This window comes from Peromyscus maniculatus, chromosome 21 (assembly GCF_049852395.1).
Source record: "Peromyscus maniculatus bairdii isolate BWxNUB_F1_BW_parent chromosome 21, HU_Pman_BW_mat_3.1, whole genome shotgun sequence".
NCBI lineage: Eukaryota > Metazoa > Chordata > Mammalia > Rodentia > Cricetidae > Peromyscus > Peromyscus maniculatus.
This window is the reverse complement of record NC_134872.1, coordinates 1,762,689-1,779,103: the sequence shown is the minus strand read 5'-3', so window position 1 is coordinate 1,779,103 and position 16,415 is coordinate 1,762,689. Positions and strand designations below refer to the sequence as shown.

The window sequence follows — 16,415 nt, the reverse complement described above, 5'->3', positions numbered from 1 at the left end:
AAAAGAAATAGGAAATGTACAACATTCAAAGTAACTCCAACAGAATTAAGTGTTTCAGGATACATGTAACCAAAGACTTGGAACAACTCTGCAATAAAAACTTCAAGATACTGACACAGGAAATCACAGAAGACAATGTTAGAGGATGGAAAGACAATCCATGCCCTGGACTGTCAGAGCTAACACTGTGACAATGGCCACACTACCAATTTTAATGTACAGGTTTAATGTAATGTTACCAAAATTCTATAGATTTCACATGTTTAGAAAAAAGAAATCATATGGAATCACAAAAGACCACTAATAGTCAAACATTCTTAAGGACTAAGAACACTGCTGGAGGTGTTACAATCCCAACCTCAAATTATACCAGAGTTATAGTGACCAAGACAGCCTGGAAGTGGCAGAAAGAGACAGGAAAATCAAAGGAATAGAATAGAGATCCCAGAAATAAAATGAAAAACTATGCATACTTGTTTTAGACAAAGAATGTGAAACACACATTGGAAAAAAGATCCCATTCTGCAAATGATGCTGCAACACTAGGTTTCTACCTGAGAAGAGTTTTACCTGTCTTTCCTTCCTTCCTTCCCTCCCTCCCTTCCCACCCTCCCTTTCCTTCCTCCCTCCTTTCCTTCTCTCTCTCTGTCTCTCTCTGTCTCTCTGTCTCTCTCTCTGTCTCTCTCTCTGTCTCTCTCTCTGTCTCTCTCTCTGTCTCTCTCTCTGTCTCTCTCTCTCTCTCTGTCTCTCTCTCTCTCTCTCTCTCTCTCTCTCTCTCTCTCTCTCTCTCTCTCTCTTTCTGGAACTTAGTAGACCAGGCTGGCCTCCAGCTCACAGAGATCCATTTTTCTCTGCCTTCTATGTGCTGGCCTTAAAGTCTTGCTTCATCTTTTACCTTCTACAAAGATAAAGTCAAAATGGAGCAAAGACCTTATAAAGTTCAACCTTGAAATACCTAAACTTCAAGAAGACAACTTAGGGGAAACCCTCCAGATATAAGGGTAGACCAGAGCCTAAGAATAGGGCAATACCAGAGGAACTAATCAGGCCTTGCATCCGCATGAAAATAAAACCTCTTCACAGCATAGGACACAATCAGCAGAGTGACCAGAAGCCACAATAGGAGGAAACCTGTACAAGGGACTAGTGTCCTTAATTTACAGAGAACCTCAGAAACTAAATAACAAGGAACTCGCCATTGAACAAGTGGGTGAGGGAACTGAATAGACAGTTTTCTTAAAGAAGAAAAAACTAAACACCAGGCATGGTGGGGAACGCCTTTAAGCCCAGCACTGTGGAGGCAGAGGCAGGTGGATCTCTATGAGTTCAGGAGACCAGCCTTGTCTCTTGTCTAGAATGACTTCCAGGGCTACACAGAGAAACCCTGATTTGGGGGGCGGGGAACAACAACAGAAAAACCACCCTAATCTAAAACAAACAAACAACAAAACAAAACAACCCTCCCAAGTGGCCACACTGTTTTTCCTCATAAGCTAGATTTAGCCATCAATGTAAACAAATGTACAAGTGGACACAGTGTAAAATCACAAAAAAAGCCAACAGGAAAGGCCAAATACTGAAGGAAGAGGAAGAACTAAATGTAGGTAATGGACTTGAGTTATGAAACAAGTTATGAATATAATTATTTTCTAGTTCTAAATCGTTCATAGTTTTTTTGTGTGTTGATTCTGAATAAGTGAATAAAAATATATTTGACATGAACATGTAAAGTCCACTGCAAACATACACAGGTTCAGAATGGCTGCTCTAACTATAGAAGTTCGCTGAGAGGTATAGACTCGTTCTGGTTAATTCTGGAGTGTTTTATTTTTTCTTTTGTAATAAAGTTTAAAAAAAATAAACGAATGAAGAGGCAGGGGCATTACCCCAGCAGACAGGTCTCTTCTTCCTCAGGACTGAGCCCCAACCCAAGGGCAGACTGAAGAGCTGCCCTAGGCCCCACGCACCTGCGCGCAGGTTAGTGGTCCCGTTCTCCAGGTATCTGCAGAGCCTTTCTATGCACTCGCCCTCCAGGTAGGCCCTGTATCTCTCTGCTTCACCAGCCTGCTCCAACTCCAGCCGGGTAATCTGTGCCACCCTGTCCGCAGCTGTCCACGTTTTCAGGTCCTGGTTCAGGGAGATGTAATCGCAGCCATCATAGGCGAATTGTTCATATCCACGGAGGAGGCGTCCGTTTGAATCCACATCACAGCCAGATATCACCTGGATGGTGTGAGAGCCTGTTCCCATCCCCGCGGTCAGCTCTGCTCCAGGGCCTCACCCACCCACTGCCTTCTCTAAACTGAATAGGAAACCAGCTCCCAGTCTGTGTCTTGGGCAGAACTTCGGACTTGGCACCAGGGGCCACTGGGTCTGTCCTTGGAGAATTGGAGGGGTTAAGACTTCCGACTCGCGGTCACTCACCTTCATGGCTATGGTTGTAGTAGCTGGACAGGGCCCTCAGGTTCCTTCGGAAAGTCTGCTGGGTGATCTTGGCTTTCTGTGTTTCCCTCTCCCAATACTCTGGTCCCTCCAGCTCCACCCAAGGCGCCAGCGGCTCCATCCTCGGAGTCTCCGCATCGCTGTCGTAGCGCACGAACTGCGTGTCATCCACGTAGCCGACAATGATGAACCGGGGCTCCCCGAGGCCGGGCCGGGACACGATGGTGTAGAAATACCGCAGCGAGTGCGAGCCTGGGGGCGGCGCGCGGTGAGACCCCGACCTTCCCGGGCCGGGAGGGGAGCAGGGCGCGGGGCTCGGGACGCGGTGGAGAAGGGCGGGAGTGTCTGGCTGGGCGGCGCGGGGACGCGGCTTCCCCGTGGCCGTCCCCGCCCTCCCCCCAGACTCCGTTTCCCTCCCGACCCCGCACTCACCCGCGCGGGTCCGGGTCGGGGACAGGGCGGCCACCAGCAGCAAGAGCAGCGTGCGCGTGCCTGACTCCATCGTACTCAGATCTGGAGCGCGTCGTCAGGCAGCCCGTCTGAATTTCATAACAGGTGCCCATGTGCGTCTGTCGCTGGTTGGCTGTCCGGGATCTCTCCACCCATTTGTGGGTGTGAACCGCGCATTGTTACCCGTTTCCGGGCTGTGGCTGCTGCGGTAAAGGGCTCCAGTTCTTACTGAAACTCCCTAGAATCCTCTGCTTCTACTTAACTAGGAAGCTCTGCAGACTGCTCATGACACAGCGGCCGATTTCCTCAGAGCCAGATGGAGCGTGGGAGAGCCTGAGAACGAATCAGAGAGCAAGAGGGAGAGAGAGGTCTCTGGAGTGCCTAGATTAAAGGTGTTCACCGCCACTGTCCATTTAATTCTTCACTGTCACATTAAGCTTCTCAGTTGTACTTAGATATACTATGTAGAAAGCTCTACCCCCTTTTGGAGTTGCCTGCTGATCCCAATATTACCAAAGTTACTGTTTCCTAGCTGCACACACTAGTAGACTCTGCTGATGACAGAGTTACCATCAGAGGCTGCACCAGGATTCCCAAGGCCAGGGAGGTAGAGGGAGTGGAGTAGAGCAGAACACAGTCCCAGCAGGACCTGACCCTGAGGATCAATCCTTTCTGCTGATCCTACACACAAGCATTAGATTCTGAGAGATTGGGAGACAGGGAGAAACTCCAGGCCACAGCTCTGGAAGGAGGCAGGAGCTCAGGAGACTGAAGTTCACCTCCTGAGTGCAGGGGTCTTCTTGGGACAGAGACAGGAAAAACACCCCTATTGTGGTCACACTCAAAGGAGAATGAGACAGGCACCACTCACAGGAATGACACAGGGTTACTCCTCCACACAACTAAGAAGAGAAGAAATAAACAGGAAGGATGGTTAAAAAGCTACAGCCAGGACTGAGGCCAGGCAGGCCTTACACTGCAGCCCTGGCTGCTCACAATCCTGGACACAGGACAGGGCTGGGGACACCCCTGTGTCCTGTGAGCAGAGTCTGTCAGCACGTGGTTATGCAAAGTGACAAGGACAAGAGCCCAGGAGGACATAGCTGAGGACTGACCACAGCAATTCACACATGGACTGAGATCCCCCTGGCACAGCCCCATCCTCACTCAGCTCCCACAGACTCCTCCTGTCCCCCTGACACTCAGCACAGAAAACATGGATTCTGGAAGGTTCTCCTTGCTGCCATTTTTTTCTCGATCACAGTTTAAGAATTCTCTCCATTGGGCTGGAGAGATGGCTCAGAGGTTAAGAGCACTGACTATTCTTCTAGAGGTCCTGAGTTCAGTTCCCAGCAACCACATTGTGGCTCACAACCATCTGTAATGAGATCTGGTGCCCTCCTCTGGCCTGCAGTCATACAAGCTGTATACATAATAAATAAATAAATCTTAAAAAAAAAAGAATTCTCTCCATTAATTTAACCTTCCATCTTTCAGGTCAAGGACATGAACTTCAAGGTCACTTTCAGATCCTTATTTCAGTTGGGAAGTCAGTGGCTGCAGCTCAGGGCAGCATGGAGGTGACAGAATGGAGATGTCCCCTCCTGCCTGCTGGACCGGGAAGGTTGGGTGTGGAAGGGAACAAATGCAGTGCAGGGACAGGGTCCTGGTGGAAAGGGCTGGGCTTCCAAGTGAGTCACATTGATGCACAGGAAAAACTTAAGAATGAGAATCATTGGTTCTTAAGTCAGAACTAGTCCCTCAGTCCCACGAGGCAGCTGTTCTGAGATAAAGAACAAGAGTCAAGAAAGTCAATAGAAAGACCTCTCAAAGGCCCACCACTCACTGAGAGGTCCAAGTACCAGAGGACCTGGGACCCAGTCCTCTCCTCCTTGCCTCAGCCCCAATCCCAGGCCCTAGGGTGTCACCTTTTCAAGCCTCCAGATACAAGACAGAGCTCTAGGCACTGTCCCTGCCTGCAGAAGAAATAACCTGACAAGTGGGGCTGGAGGAGAAACTGTAGCAATAAAGCCCGCGGCGCTACCATCACCTTGTCCGGGCAAGGGGCTGTGGATCGAAAAACAGAGACAAGAGACAGTGGGTCATTGGCCTCAGCAGAATGCCTAATGCTGTTTATTGAAAGAGGGAGGAGCCGGGCGGTGGTGGTGCATGCCTTTAATCCCAGCACTCGGGAGGCAGAGGCAGGCTGATCTCTGTGAGTTTGAGGCCAGCTAGGGCTACCAAGTGAGTTCCAGGAAAGGCGCAAAGCTACACAGAGAAACTCTGCCTCGAAAACCAAAAAGAAAGAAAAAAAAAAAAAAAGAAAGAGGGAGGAAACCTTAAATAAAGGCTTACAGCACAATGGGAGAACCCCAGAGGGCAGCAGTTCACTACTAATGTTTACAGTCTTGCATCTAAGCTGTTAATGCCCAATATGCAGGATACACAAACAAGGAACCTCCCTTAAGCATTCAGGAGCTTGGAAACTTGCAGGGAATTAGCACAGGGAGGACATCAAGGTCAAGGTCAGCAAGCAAGGCAACAGCTACCCAAAACAGGGGCCAGGGCCCTACAAGAAACTATCAGCTCAGCTTCTATCCCTATTCAGAGATAATCCTTCCCTCACATACTGACCTCCAGCAGTAATATAGCGTCCTATTCCACCTGTGAGAAGAAGAGCTGTGAGAAACCAGGGAAGTCCTGGTCCCCAGCAAGCTTTCAGAATTGTGAGTGCAGACCAGGTTTGGATCAGGAAGCATGGGGAAGGAGGTATGCAGGGAATGGACCAATGCCAGTCTGCAGGCATTCTCTGACCTCTGAGAATCATGTCCTCATCGCCTCCATCATCAGGGTTATGAATGTGTTCTTCATTTTCCAAGTGCTTTACAGTAAAGTGATTGTCAGCATGCAGACCCAGAGATAGGCATGGGTGTGCACATGGGGTGTGTGTGTGTGTTGCTTCCCATTCACAATGCACCCTTCTGAACCTGCTAAATTATAACAACAACAAGAAATAAAAAAAAAAACAAATCAACCAAACAAACAACAATAATAACAACAACAAAAACAAAAAACCAGACCTTGTCCTTCCATACCTGTGTTCTTTCTCATCCACATCATAACACCTCCAATGATAAAACCTAAGATCACCACAGCTCCAAGGACAGCACCAACCATGGTCATGATGGGGAAGGACTGAGGAGGCTCTAGGAAAGAAAAGGAAAGGATGGGAAGGTGAGGGTCATGGTTCCAGCTCTCAGGCCTGACTCTGCCCAGAGTCTGTAGAAGGCTCCTACTATGTTAGTCCCACTTGCACCCCAAAGCTCTACTTGCCCCATCTCAGGGTGAGGGGCTCAGACAGACCCTCATGCTGTACATGGCATGTGTATTTCAGCTCCTCTCCAAAAGGTACCACCACAGCTGCCCACTTCTGAAAAGTCCCATCCCCTGCAGGTCTGGTCTCCACAAGCTCCATGTCCTGTGCCTGTTCCTCCTCATCCCTCTTCCAGGTCAGGGTGATGTCAGCAGGGTAGAATCCCAGGGCCCAGCACCTCAGGGTGACATCACCTTGAGATCTGGGGTGATGGGTCACATGTGTCTCTGGTGGGTGTCTGAAAAAGAGTTGGAAAGCTCAGGCATTTGGCATTCTTCCTGGGGACTCCAGCAGGGTCCCTGTGAACAACCTGGAAAGGGTCAGAAATGGGATGAAGGAGAGATGAAAATCTCCTGTAGCTTAGACACAGGATTCTTGCTGTGGGATGCCTTTCTGTAGGCTGTGAATATGTGTGACTCCCATTGGATAATAAATCAAGCTGTGTTGGCTTATGGCAAGAAAGCTTACAGCCAGGTGGGAAATGCAAGCAGAGATAGAGAGAGGAAGGGTAGAGTCGGGAGAGACGCTGGCCCGCCTGCCACCAAAGGAGAACAAGATCACAGCAGACTGGTAACACCATGGCCACGTGGAACATACAGATTTATAGAAAAGAGTTAATTTAAGATGACAGAGCTAGCTAGCAAGACGCTAAAGCCATAGGTCACACATTTTTTAATTAATGTAAGCCTCTGAGTGATTGTTTTATAAGTGACTACAGGACCGTGGGTGGGAGAGATTGGTCCCACCACAGGGCCAGGCATGACCCGAGAAACTTTTGGCTACATGTTCTGGATAATTTTATCTTTGGGAAATTGAAGATATGGGTGAAAGAGCCCAGGGTCATAAACTCTAAGTGTCACATGAGGATAAAGGGGCTTCTGTCCTGACTGGGTGAGACTGAGCTCAGGGTTCAGCATCACTGATGTCAGACTCCAAAGACCTTGAGTGTAGACAGAGAGAACTGGACCTGAGCAAGGCTGTGTCCCACACAGGACTGCAGACAGAACGTTAACTGCCTTGGTCATTTCAGGGATCTCTCCTTCCCTCAGGAGACACACTCTGAACTGTCCTAGGATTAGGGTGAGCCTGGGAGAGTCAGTGCCTGAAAAACAGTCAGGACACCCAATAGAACTTTTCACCTCCCATATGGGAGAGACAGGGAGACAGGTGGATATAATGTCACAAGGAGAGACACTCAGAGTTTCCTCTAAAGCCAGGAAGGAGACAAAGTTGCACACTCTCCACCATCCTATTTGATACAGTGATGATTTTATATAAGCTATCAGAATTAGACAGAAGATAGGCATAAAGGGATCAAAATAGGGAAGGAAGAAAGCACACTATTTCCAGACAACATGATTCTTTTCTTAAAAAAAAACCCTGTTGAGTCCATAAGAACATTCTTGGGTCTAGTAAATATTTATAGTTGCCAGATACATACATCATTATAAAAATATAGCCTTCGTTCATGCCAGCAGTGTATTTTTAGAAAAAGTGATTCCAAAATGTACAACATTCAAAGTCATTCCACCGGAATCAATCGTTTAGAGATATCTCTAACCAAAGAAATGGAAGAACTCTACAATAAAAACTTTAAGACACAGGAAATCACAGAAAAGAACGTTAGAGGATGGAAAGACAATCCATGCCCTGGACTGGCAGAGTTAATGTTGTGAAAATGGCCACACTACTGACGTCATTATATGGATTTAAAGCAACATTCCCAAAACTGATGTATTTCATAGTTTTAGGAAAAAGACAAGAATCTATACAGATGACAAACAATGTTAAGGTGTTACACTCCCAACCTCCAATTATACTAGAGCTATAGTCACAAAGACACCTTGGAACTGGGATAAAATAGATGGGAGAATCAAAGGCCTGGGATAGATAAATAAAATGACGAAGCTATGCATGTTTAATTTTAGACAAAGAATGCAAAACACACATTGGAAAAAGATCCTATTCAATACGTGCTGCTGCCACACTGTTTTTCTGCCTGAGAAGCTGAATTTAGACTCTCTCCTTTCACCTTGTACAAAAGTAAACTTGAAACACAGCAAAGACTATATTAAATTCCAAACTTGAAACACCCAAACTTCAAGAAGACAACCTAGGGGAAACCCTTGCAGATCCTGGGGTAAACAACAGCCTCCAAATAGGACAATACCTTAGGAACTAATAAGGCCATATATCTGCATGATAATAAAGCCTCTTCACAGCACAGGACACAGTCAGCAAAGTGACCAAAGCCACAAGAGGAGGAAACCTCTACCAGCTGGAGACAAGGACTAGAGTCCTCAGTTTACAGAAAACTGCAGAAACTACATACCAAGGAACTAACAATGTCAATCAACTCATGGGGAGAGAACTGAATAGACAGTTATCTTAATAAAAGAGAAAACCACAAATGATCACTATTTTTAGTGTGTTAAGTATCTCTAGTCTTCATGAAAATGCAGATTAAATCTACTTTGAGGGGCTGGAGAGTTGGGTCAGAGGTTAAGAGGACTTGATGCTCTTGCAGTTGACCTGGGTTAGATGTGCTGTATGTAACTCCAGTCCCAGGGGATCTGACACCCTCTTCTGACCCCAGACACCAGGCACACACGTGGTGCACATCCACACATGCAGGCAAAACTCTCATCCACATAAAAGAATGAAATAAAAATGAAAATCAAAACTGCTGAGATAGCCCTTCACCCCATTCAGAATGACACCCCAACAAATCTGACAGCAAATGCTGGAGAGGACATGGAGAGAGAGGAGCCCTTTGTGTGTGTGTGTGTGTGTGTGTGTGTGTGTGTGTGTGTGTGTGTGTGTTTGTGTGTGCGCGCGCGCATAAATTAATATAGTCATTGTTGAAATCATTTCGGACATTTCTCAAAAAAAAAAAAATAGAACCACCATATGACCCAGTTATTTTACTCCTGGGCAGAAGTCTATACCCTACTGGTAAGATATTTACACCCCATGGTTATTGCTAATTTGTTCACTAAAGAATTGGATTAAACCCATCAACAGATGAGTAAATAATGGAAATTTGGTATACTTATAAAATGGAATCCTATTCGGCTCTAAACAATGTAGACAGGGCCATGACCCCAGCTGAGGGGTTTGTTCTTCCTCAGGACCGAGAGGGAGGAGCTGCCCTCGTCCCTGCACCTGTGCGCTGCAGCGCGTCCTTCCCGTTATCCAGGTGTCTGCGCAGCCACTCCACGCACGTGCCCTCCAGGTAGGCCCTGTGACTCTCCCCGCAACACCACCCTGCTCCAACTTGTGCCGGGTGATCTTCGCTGCTGCCTACATCGTCAGGTCGTCGTTCAGGGAGATGTAATCGCGGCCCTCTGAGGCGAACTGACTGTACCCACGGAGGAGGCGCCCGTCAGAACCCAAGTCACTGTCAGACATCTACTGGAAGGTGTGAGAGCCTGCAGCGAGCCGCGGTCAGCCCCGCCCACCCGCAGACTCCTCTAAAGTGTTGGGGAAACCCGGTCCTGGTCCGGGGCTTTCCGGAGCCCAGCGTCTTTGAGATTCCGCAGCCTCGGGCTGAACCTCGGACCCGGGACCCGGGGCGACTCCGGTCGGTACGTAGGGACGTGGGGACCCGCGTCACTCACCGCCCTCTGGTTGTAGTAGCCGAGCAGGTTCCTCAGGTTCACTCGGAAAATCTGCTCGGTGCCCTTGGCGATCCGTGTGTTCCTCTCCCAATACTCCGGCCCCTCCCGCTCCATCCACGGCGCCCGTGGCTCCATCCTCGGAGTCTCCGCGTCGCTGTCGAAGCGCACGAACTGCGTGTCGTCCACGTAGCCGACTTCCATGAACCGGGGCTCCCCGAGGCCGGGCCGGGACACGATGGTGAGGAAATACCGCATGGAGTGCGAGCCTGGGGGCGGCGCGTGGTGAGACCCCGACCCTCCTCCGGGGACCCCGGGCGGGTGCGCGGGCCGGGAGGGGAGCAGAGCGCGGGGCTCGGGACGCGGTGGAGAAGGGCGGGAGGGTCTGGCTGGGCGACGCGGGGACGCGGCTTCCCCGGGGCCGCCCCCGCCCTCCCCGCAGAGTCGTTTCCCTCCCGACCCCGCACTCACCCGCGCGGGTCCGGGTCGGGGCCAGGGCGGCGGCCAGCAGCAGGAGCAGAGCTGGGAGCCCTTGCTCCCCCCCACCCCGCCCCTTCCCCGCGCCTCTCCACTCCCCCACTCACCCCTACAACTTCTCCCAGATCTACCCCAACTTCCCTTCCCTCCCCCACTACATGTCTTTTTATTATTTCTTTTATTTTTTTAGAAGAGACCGTCTGACAGTAGATGTCCTGGTCCCCTGGTTCTTACCTTTGTTCTGACTCCTCTTCCTATTTGCTCCCTGAGCCCTAAGAGCAGAGGTTGTTCGGTAAACTTACTGACTGGGGCTGGGCACCCCGCGGCCAGTGTCTGCATTCTGACTAGCTATGGTTTTCTGTAATGATCTTGGTCAGTGTCTGTAAAAAGAAGCTTCTTTCATGAGGGTGACAGCTACACTTATCTGTGAAAATACGGATAAAGATTTTGTTCTAATCCTTACCCTGCCCTAGTCCTCCGCAGCGGTGGCCTGGGGAAGTTTCTGTGCTGGAGCTGAGAGGAGGTTGGGCCAGTGGAGAGCACTGGCAACAATTTAGGGAGGACAGAAACATTTCAAAAGTATCCTGGGTGCTGGGTTAAAAGTTAAAAGGGCCAGAACGTCGTCAAGGCCAGTGCTGGGTGCACACCTGTGTCCCTCTACCAAGTTTGTCTTGAGATCTCAAATTCAGTCTCCAGAAACAGACTGAGGAAGGGGAGGAAGAGGAGGAAAGGGGGAGGGGGGAAAATGTGTATTTTCCAAAATAAGGCAAAGACTTGGGTGGTAATGGCACTGCTTACCCCCTTCCCCTAGCGTGTTTTCCAGGTTGCAGTCTCCAGTCTCTGTCAGCACCCTGAGTACTTGTCAGAAAGTGAGTTGCTGTGCAGGTCACAGGGCACAGGGCACAGGGCTTTTCTTTCCATTGCACCAGGGAGAAGTAGTGCACAGTCCTGGCTTTGTGGAAGCCACAACATCTTTTGAAGTTGAGGAGCATTTACTTATCAGACCTTTGGGGAAGTAATGCTATTCATGGGAAGGTCCCGTGCCCTGAAACCACAAACATTCTCCCAGTCACTACAAACATTCTCCTGTGCCCTGAAACCACAAACATTCTCCCAGTCACTACAAGGAGAAAGAACCTGCTGCATAAATGCCCCTGAAGAAAACAAAAACAATGCTTTCAAGTTCACTGGGTAGAAAATTCAGAGACTGGATGCCTAACCTGTAAGCCTGAGTCTGATGCAAGGCTGCCCCATGCTACCTGCATGCCCCGCTCCTTTACACAGCATGCAGTCTCCCGGGAAAAACCCACCCCTGTCCTTAGAGCAAAGAATGGATCCCAAAGGTGCTACCTCAGCTTTGTACCCACACTTGGACCAATTCTTCCTGAACCTCGAGGGCAGGGCAGTCAGGCTTGCTTGGCACCAGCGGTCCGACCAGCCTGCTTCCCCAGGAGAATCCAAGCAATCTTGCCCATTCCATTCCTTGCAGTTCCAGGGAACCTTGCATTCTAATTTCAAAACGTCAACGAGGGGCTTCCAGAGTGGAAGCCTCGCCTGCCCTGACAACTAGGTTGCTGAAGGGTTTCAAACCACAAGCTCTGTGGTTTCCTTAAAGGGTGTAGCCTTCACTCACCGGGTTCATCTTTGGGATTTGTGGCTAGTTCTAAAAAAAAAAAAGTGTTCATAATTTCACTTTGTTCTTCAAGCCACTGTGTAGTAAACTCAGGCAAGATACGGAGCCTAGCAGGTCCTCTTAGGTCATGGCTGTCTCAGCCTGCTGTAGACTCCCTCCACCCTATTAACGAAGCATTCAAGCCCTAAGAAGGGCTTCCAGGCAGAGAGTGGATTGCCAACTTAGTCTCTCAATATCCTACAGAGCCCATTCTTAAGATGGTCTAGGGTGAGGTGGGTTTCCATGACTGGAGATCAGGGTCCTTCCTGCCCTCCCAGATTGGCATACCCTGGAGAATGTTGGCATACCTGCCCAACTCAGCACGAGGCTTCTCAAGCCATCATAACTCAGCTCAGCGCAAAACTGGTGAAACTTATTGCCAGCTTAGTTCCTGTTTCTTAGAATCACAAACCACAAAGCTAGAGGGGGTCAAGTTCTTTCTCCCAGGAGGAAATTTTTTAAAAGGGTTGTTGCAACCACACTGTGACCACCAGTGAAGATGAGTGCAGATTTCTACATCCTGTGTAGAAATTTGTGGTCTACCCCAGGCTGATACTATCTCGTGGGCTGGGGTGATGTTAGACATTGATCACTCACAGTTCACACACTGCAGTTGGTGCAGCAGAAGGTGGATGGTCTGCAAGGAACCCAGGACCCTGGTATCTTGAGTTGTAGGATCTAGCGCTCACCATGAACCACAGTCACTTCTTCTCCTTGGTAAGCAGATCTGGGGTCTGTATCAGGTGGGAAAGCCAGGAAAACACCCATGTGGCTGAGCTCTCATTATTTAGGGGTTCAGAGTAGGATGGAAGGCCTGAGTTGGGGCCTGGGAGTGGAAAACTTTTTCCAATGATGAATCCTTGCTAGTGGAGTTCAATATTTCTGTAATCACCACTCAGTGACGGGGTGCTTTGAAATGCCTTCATCTAAGGCCAACTAACTGTTCAGGGCACCATACCTATCCTTGTCTAAGAACTGTCTCTTTAATTTTCAATTGTAAAATGCTATCTTAAAGTCATTAAGATGTATATGTGATCCTTATTGAATATTAGTGTTGGCCTCTGCAGTGTCCCTCCAGTAAGGGCACACCTGCTCCTCCCTCCCCACACCTCCTCCCTCCCACACTCAGCTGTGGCTTTTAGGTTTTTTTTTTTTTCTTGTGGCTGCTTTTCACAGAGCTTCTGAGGTAAGACATACTTTCCTAAATCTGATTTTTTTCTTTGTGCCCTCAGGACATTTCTCTCTCTGGGTTGAGACTTCTTTGGTTCTCCTCCAATCCCATGCCTTGGGAGGCTGCCACCATTGTGGTCACCACAGGAGTGTTGGTAGCTGCATCTCTCTGACTGTGCCGGTAAGTGTAAGGATTATGTCCTTAATTACATCACCATCCTAAAAAGCGGGGCGTGCCCTCTCTCTTTTTTTATTCTCTTCCCTCCGTGGTCTCTCTCTCTCTCTCTCTCTCTCTCTCTCTCTCTCTCTCTCTCTCTCTCTCCCTCCCTCCCTCCCTCCCTCCCTCCCTCCCTCCCTCCCTCCCTCTCTCTCTCTCTCTCTCTCTCTCTCTCTCTCTCTCTCTCTCTCTCTCCTTCTCTCTCCCTCTCTCTCTCTCTCCCTCTCTCTCCCTCTCTCCCCCTCTCTCTCCCTCTCTCCCCCAATAAAGCTCTAGAAAGGTAACCATAGCCCGTGATTCTTCCGCCACCACAGCGCCACCGCTTAGCCAACAGTAAGTAGTCTTCTTAGCTTTTCTTTACTTCCTTTTTTCTCAAAGGAAAAGAACAGGATTATGCTGAGGGCCATGTGTGTAATGATGGTGCAAGGTATGTGGGGTAGAAAATTTGACCTAGCTTGATGAGTTCTCAAGCAGTTTGTCATAGCCAGTCTTATAAATGAGCCCTGATAGAGACAAGAGTAAGCAAGGCTGCCCACTCTCTCTTTACCCTCTTCATATTTCTGTATTCTCAGTGTCAAGGGACCCACCCTGCCTTGAGTATGGGTGTCCTCTACCCAAGCCAGACCCTGTGATCCTGGGCCACATTCTGCAGCCCTGCTACCTACTTCCTTCAATTTTGCCTGTTGAAAGCCTACTTTTCAGCCTCCCGGTGGTAATGCAAGTCTTTAATTCCAGCACTTGGGAGGCAGAAGCAAGCAGATCTCTGAGTTTGAGGCCAGCCTGGTCTATAGAGCAAGTTCCAAGACAGCCAGGACTACACAGAGAGACCCTGTCTGGAAAAACCAAAACCAATACCCAAATCAAAACAAAACAAAAAGGAGAGAGAGAGAGAGAGAGAGAGAGAGAGAGAGAGAGAACATGCTTTTTAAAAAATGTTATTATTTGGTGTACATCATGCTGCTTCAGACAGTTCTGTTAAGCCTTTGTGTAGGAAATGTTTAATATTTCTGAGCCATGCCTCCTCGCTAACACCCAGGAAGCTTTGTTTTCCTCATTCAGATGTGGAGTACTTTTAGCTGGCTGGGGAGGTGGAGTTCAATTATCGACCCAAGGCAATCTTTCCCCAGTCTGAGCCATTTATTCCCCCACCCCCTTTTTTGGAGACAGGGTTTCTCTGTGTAGTCCTGGCTGTCCTGGAATGCACTCTGTAGACCAGGTTGGCCATGGATCACCTGCCTCTGGAGAGTTGGGAAAGGTGTGTGTCCTGAGCCATTCCTTGAACTCTCTTAATTTTCTTTTCTCTACATTTTGATGTTTATAGGGACTTCATAATCCCTGTGAGTTTCAGTTTGTAACTTTCTATAATCTTTAACTGTATTGCATGTGTGTGTCCTGGTTTCTTCTTATGTTGCTATGATAAAATACTCTGACAAATGCAACATAAGGAGGAAGTGTATTTGGTTCACACTTCCATGGAGTCAGGAAGATGGAGCAGCTGGCCAGTCAGGACGCAGAAAGCTCCAAAGGCTACATTTAGCTAACTTTCTCCCTTCTATGTGCTGTAAGACTCCAGCCAAGGACAAATCACTGCACATATTTAGAATGGGTCTTCCAAACTCAATCTAATCAAGACAATGTCTCCCATGTGCACCACGGAGTAGCTTAATCTTGATTATTAGTTAACTTAACTTAATCTTGTTAATTCCTCGGGGTATGCCTGGAGGCTACTGTCTTAGGTGATTCTGGATTTGTGTCAAGTTGGAGATCAATACTGACCACCAGAGTAAATTATTTCTTCGCTCCTTCAGACTCCTGCTGGTTTTTCTGGGGTTGATTTCTGCTTTCTGGTTGCCTAAGCACCTTGTCCCTTGCTGGTCTGTTTCTCATCAGTGCTCCTCCCATGGGCCTCTGCCTGCTTTCCTGGTGAGTCCCTTAGCCCACACAGGGTGATTCGAAACACCTCCTCAGATCTATTTCACACCTTTGTAGAAAACATCTTTCAACTACCTGAAAACATACAAGGATAACTGTGGTAGAAGAACTTTACAACATTGGAATTTCTTCATTTACAGGGAAGGATGGGGAACCCGTGGGCAGGAACCAGATATCCAAGAGAAGGATCCGTGCCAAGGGCACAGCAGCTGTCCTAATCAACACAGAGACTAAGTCATCCCCACAGGCTCCCCAGCATCTCTGGACAACAGCATCAGAGGCTGCAGACTACTGGGGCCACTACAAAACCCTGTTGTGGCGATATATTGTGCACCCCAATAAACTTGCCTGAGGATCAGAGAACAGAGCCAGCCACTAGATTAGACACAGAGGTCAGGCAGTGGTGGCACACAGCCTTAATCCGATCACTAAGGAGACAGAGACCCACTGAGGAGTTGGCGAGGTGAGGTTGACTGTGGCTGTTCTGCTTCTCTGATCTTTCAGCTTTTACCCCGATATCTGGTTCAGGTTTTGTTTTGTTTTTTTTTTAAAATAAGACCTTTTAAGATTTGAGCAACACCCTGTAATGGGTGATCAAGCAGAGGTGAAGTGATTGGAAACAAGCATTTTCAGGGATTATAGACCTCAGTTTCCTTCCCTAGATCATGGGTAGATCAGATGACCTTTACAGACAGATGTAGGAAACAATTTTTTTCTTTGTGGGATAGGGATAGAGCTCAAGACGGGGGTTTCTTTGTGTAGCCCTGGTTGTCCTGGAACTCTTGTGTAGACCAGGCTGGTCTCAAACTTAGAGATCCACCTGGCTGTGCCTTCTGGGTGCTGGGATTAAAAATATGTTCCACCATCCCTGGCTAGGAAGCACTCATTTTATCAGGGACATACTCATTGTCTTCTACTACATGTCCAGAAAATACTGAATAAATTCTTAAAACATCTGAAACAGCTGGCACTTCTGTTCTTTGGGAGTTGAACTAAAGGCAAGAATAGAAAGGAGATAAAAGGGCTGGAGGGAGGTGATAGCCAGCAGGGTGGAGAAGAGGCAGG

General features: G+C 48.5%; 2 protein-coding genes across 9 annotated transcripts in view; both read right to left on the bottom strand.

Moving 5' to 3' along the window:
• The window catches only part of LOC102924859 (H-2 class I histocompatibility antigen, D-37 alpha chain-like), a 66,033-nt gene extending 62,843 nt beyond the window's left edge, over positions 1-3,190 (bottom strand). For 2 of the 8 annotated variants that reach the window (XM_076558107.1, XM_076558106.1), the window contains exons 1-3: positions 2,875-3,186; positions 2,425-2,694; positions 1,968-2,240 (exon numbers count right to left, since the gene is read on the bottom strand). In XM_076558107.1, the coding sequence (XP_076414222.1) occupies positions 1,968-2,240; positions 2,425-2,694; positions 2,875-2,944 (613 nt within the window). In that variant the 5' untranslated portion in view covers positions 2,945-3,186. Of the gene's footprint in view, positions 1-1,967; positions 2,241-2,424; positions 2,695-2,874 lie in introns of all 8 variants that reach the window. The other 6 variants (XM_076558097.1, XM_076558096.1, XM_076558108.1 and 3 more) reach the window with 5 other exon arrangements.
• A 3,027-nt stretch (positions 3,191-6,217) lies between these two features.
• Positions 6,218-10,350, bottom strand: LOC143269998 (H-2 class I histocompatibility antigen, Q10 alpha chain-like; the record flags this gene model as incomplete). The annotated part of the gene is made up of 3 exons (XM_076558058.1): positions 6,218-6,503; positions 9,573-9,676; positions 9,757-10,350. Coding segments are annotated over 3 exons (984 nt in total), but the record flags the coding sequence as incomplete, so codon positions are not given.
• Positions 10,351-16,415: the final 6,065 nt, after the last annotated feature.